The following is a 4,514-nucleotide window of genomic DNA, read 5'->3' as shown; positions in this document are numbered from 1 at the left end:
TCATCCATGACTGAAGTGTTTTTTATTGATGGACTGAATTCCTCTGTTTTTGTCTCTGTTGCAGGGCTGTCATTGTCCAGGAGAGCAGCACTGTTTTTGGTCTTCTCCTCCTGGGTGTCTGTTGCTGGTTCACTCTATCTTGCATCTATTCTTGCCTTTGTTCTGGGGGATTTCTGTCTGCTGAACTGAAGCCACACTGGATCTGATCCTTTGGCTGAAATAACTGCAGTGAGACAGTTCTTGTAGCCATCTACCAGTCTCTGACATCGGTCTGAGGAAATTTTACCCCACTCCTCAATGCAGGATTGTTTCAGCTGTGAGATGTTTGAGGGGTTTCTTGCATGTACAGCCCTTTTCAAGTCACCCCACAGCATCTCAATGGGATTCAGGTCTGGACTTTGGCTCGGCCATTCCAGGACTCTCTATTTCTTCTTTTTCAGCCAGTCTTTGGTTGATTTACTAGTATGTTTTGGGTCATTGTCATGTTGCATGGTCCAGTTCCGCTTCAGCTTTAATTTTCTAACCGATGGTCTCACATGTTCTTCAAGCACCTTCTGATACACAGTACAATTCATGGTGGATTCTATGATGGTGAGCTGACCAGGTCCTGCTGCAGCAAAGCAGCCTCAAACCATGACACTTCCACCTCCATGCTTCACAGTTGGTATGAGGTTCTTTTCCTGGAATGCTGTGTTTGGTTTACGCCAAACATGTCCTCTGCTCTGGTGTCCAAATAATTCAATTTTGGACTCATCTGTCCAAAGAACATTATTCCAGAAGTCCTGGTCTTTGTCAACATTCTCTCTGGCAAATGTCAGTCTGGCCTTGATGTTTCTCTTAGAGAGCAAAGGTTTCCTCCTTGCACGCCTCCCATGCAAGTTAAACTTGTGCAGTCTCTTTCTGATTGTAGAGGCATGCACTTCTACATCAACAGTAGCCAGAGCCTGCTGTAGGTCTCGAGATGACATTTTAGGGTTTTTGGAGACCTCGTTTAGCATCTTGCGGTCTGCTCTTGGTGTGAACTTGCTGGGGCGACCAGACCTGGGCATGTTGGCAGTTGTTTTGAAAGCCCTCCACTTGTAGACTATCTTCCGGACAGTGGAATGGCTGATTTCAAAATCTTTTGAGATCTTTTTAAATCCTTTACCAGACTCATAGGCTGCTACAATGTTTTTTCTGAAGGCCTCTGACAGCTCTTTTGCTCTCACCATGGTGCTCACTCTCACTTCAACAGTCAGGAGCACACCAAACTAAAGGTTGGAGGTGTAGATGGGGCAAGCCTCATTCAAAATGCTGAGTAACGATCTACTAATTATGTGCACCTGGTGTGATATACCTGTGTGTGATTTGAGCCATTTTAAGAGGGCATACATGTGAGGGTGTGCTATCTTTTTCCTCAGTTAGAATAGGCATTTTTGTAGAATTACATTTACAGAAGATCTTGAAAAGACTTTTCTTCAGTTTTACTTGTTTAGTTGTATTACTTTAATCTCTCTGTATTGTTAAAATTGAGATTAAATAACCATACATTAAAACATGTTACAAAATACACATGCTTTCAAAGGGTGTCCTAATTTTTTCACATGACTGTAAATGCAGCCTTCTTCTTATCACTGAGCACCAGCTTCAAATACCTGGGTAGAGACAGATATTTGGAGAAATACCTGGACTGGAGAAAGTATTGCCAAATCTGAAGTAATCACAAATATCAAATAAATAAAAAAACAAATGTTATAACAGAAAGCCTGTGTTGCAAAGGTTTTTGTAGCTTGACCAAGTCCAAGTGTCCCAGATTTGTAAATTTATTTCTAGCTCATTCATTGTTTCTGGTTGCAGATAAGTGATAAACTTGTCCAACTTCTCATTTATTGTGTTTCAGTGAATCCGAACCTCCCAACTCAACAACCGAAGAGCACAAGAACAAGTAAGAGTATCTATCTGTAATGTTAGATGTATATTTTACAGTATATGACATGCAAGATTACTCTTGTCCTCACAAAAGAGCATACTGTAAGTACTGCATATCAAGTAGTTTCATCGTGCATATATTTAACCCAACAGTGTGTGTCTGTGCAAGTATGTGAACTTGCACTTTGTTTAGATTGTTCTTGCATGAAGCTCTACAACAGTTATGTACATGAACATTTTATACAAGGCAGTTTTTTTTATACATAATTAATCAAATTAATCAAGCCTAGTTGGCTATTCTTTCTAATGAATTCAGACCCTGCAATGATTATATTAATCTGACCACATGTAAATGTGGTACAATGAGGGTTAAAAATGTTTTTAGGCTGACCTTATCAATATATATTGTATTAACTTGTGAAAGGGGGTTGTTTGTAATGACAAACTCACAAAGAATTGCCACTTGTCTCAGCGTCTCCCCTCACCTCTGCTTTAGCATCTTTTAGTGTATTGTTTTGGTTTTACTGCGAAAAACATTCCTGTTTGGGTTCACTGCTCTCATCAATTTGTTTTCACTTTTTCATAAAAAAAAGCTCTGGGGAAAAACTGACAGTGCAATGTGGCTGGGACCAAACAAAGTTACAAACACAGTTAGTGACTAGCTAATGAGTGCAGTGGAGTGTTTGGCTGCTAAAGAGCCAGGAGTTGGATATTGCTGCCTCATGTCTGCTGGATATATCAGCTACTGTTAGCTAGTGTATTCACTATATATGCCCCAAAATCCAATTAATAGTGCTTTAAAAAGTTTTATTATACAAAAAACTATATCTTTACAAAAGGGGCAGTTAGACATACAGTAGACATTTTGACAGGAAAAACCATAGGTCAAATTAATAAAAGAAGAACAAGCTAACCCCTTGTGTGTTTTTTAACCTTTTATTAGTTATGATATTAGCTGTGTGATGTGTTATGTCACTATTACACTTATAAAAGATCACTTGCATGCAATACGTCTGTACCACATAGTCAGTGTTGAAGTACCCATGCATGAGTTAAAGCATCCATACACAGGGACACTCCAAATCACAGTATGGGGTTGTTTTCTTCAACAGGAGTTATACAAATTGTAGTGATGGTATACAAAGCAGTGACACAGGTAGTATTGGTAGTGTTAATAATAGGAGGTGCACTAGTCTAAGTAATTGTTTTTTTTATGAACAGCACCTTCCACCAGCATACGTATGATCCTCGAAGGAAGCATGTCGGCTTCAGTGGCTCCGCAAACAGAGAGAACAGAGCTAACATCACCTAGTGTGCAGAGTACATCTGACTCCCCACAGGGTATGTAGCTTAATGTCTGAATCCAGGCTGAATCATCTCAAACTTGTCATGTTGTACTGAGGTTTTTATGTCCTTACATAAAAGTCAGACCTCCATATTTTTTTCACTTGATTCCACCACTGCTCAGCAGTGTTTTAGATCTGTGTGTGGTGGTTTAAAGATGAATCATCTTCATCCTACTTTTTCACATCTGTAAAAAAATCTCAAAACTGCACAAAAGCAGAAATCTGTTCAATCAATCTTTCTGTGCAACTCGTGCTGCCTTTGTCTGTCTAAAGCTTATTCTGTCTTTTTACTCCTGGACGGAATAGCATCCATCTCAACCACCACTAAGCCAGTGAGCGGGACATTTGATGCTGAAAAGTCTGCTCAGTTCAGTAAGCTTAAAATCTTATTACTGTACTCAATTGAATCAAATCTCCTGCCTAGAAAGAAATCTTATTTGTATTTGTAAAAGAGTAAATGATAAAGGTGGGAAAATTGCTGAGATGCATTATACTTGCCAGGTTTTACTGTGTTCAGATGGGTCAGACACAGTTATAGCCCTTTTACTAAATATTTACTTTTATTTTCACAAGGAAAAATGTCATTTAATTTTTTATATTAAAAGTGCAGATGTACAATACATAACCCCTCTGAGTTTCATTATACTGTAATCTTTCATGGTGCAGGGACAGTACAGGGATATTCTCTTTAATGAAGTACACCTCTAGTTTTTTGTGGAGAAATTGTGCATATTTCTCTTGCAGGACTAACAACAGCAGTGGTGATCGTTTCCATTTTATTGGTGATTGTTGGTGCTTTGTTCGGAATCACCTTCTATTGTAGAAGGTAAGCTCACAAAATGTTAGCATGACAGAGGATTTAGCTTTTGAAAGTATGGCATTTGAAAATATGTGGAATTATGTTGCATCACAATTTATTTTAGTTAATGAAATGAGTAAAATTAAGGTCAGACAGTTACTTCTGGTAGACATTTTGTGCCATTAACAAGCAGTTTGCATCTTTATGTATCAGAAATCATAATGTTTGGATGATCTAGTCACGGGGAATAGTGATGAGATGGCTACTAAGCACTACAGCAGAGGGATTTGAGTATAAAACTTTTATCACATTTATAAAGAGGATAGTTTTGTACACCCACCAAGAGTAGAGGACATTTTGTTTGTTAGTATACCTCCCATGCAATGACAACTTCTCTTTTGACCTATAGATTCTTACACTATATAGATTTGGCATGCCTGGGAATTACATTGTGATGTATG

General features: G+C 38.6%; 1 protein-coding gene across 3 annotated transcripts in view; it reads left to right on the top strand.

Moving 5' to 3' along the window:
• il15ra (interleukin 15 receptor subunit alpha) overlaps nt 1-4,514 on the top strand; it is a 12,078-nt gene that overhangs the window by 2,324 nt on the left and 5,240 nt on the right. For 2 of the 3 annotated variants that reach the window (XR_002275058.1, XM_020601321.1), the window contains exons 3-6: nt 1,880-1,924; nt 3,130-3,249; nt 3,561-3,626; nt 3,999-4,080. Coding sequence is in view for 2 of the 3 variants with exons in the window: in XM_020601321.1 (XP_020456977.1) it covers nt 1,880-1,924; nt 3,130-3,249; nt 3,561-3,626; nt 3,999-4,080 (313 nt within the window). In the remaining variant the exon portion in view is untranslated. The remainder of the gene's footprint in view (nt 1-1,879; nt 1,925-3,129; nt 3,250-3,560; nt 3,627-3,998; nt 4,081-4,514) is intronic. The other variant, XM_020601322.1, reaches the window with a different exon arrangement.

Source organism: Monopterus albus, unplaced genomic scaffold (assembly GCF_001952655.1).
Source record: "Monopterus albus unplaced genomic scaffold, M_albus_1.0 scaffold51.1, whole genome shotgun sequence".
NCBI lineage: Eukaryota > Metazoa > Chordata > Actinopteri > Synbranchiformes > Synbranchidae > Monopterus > Monopterus albus.
This window is presented reverse-complemented; position numbering and strand designations above follow the sequence as displayed.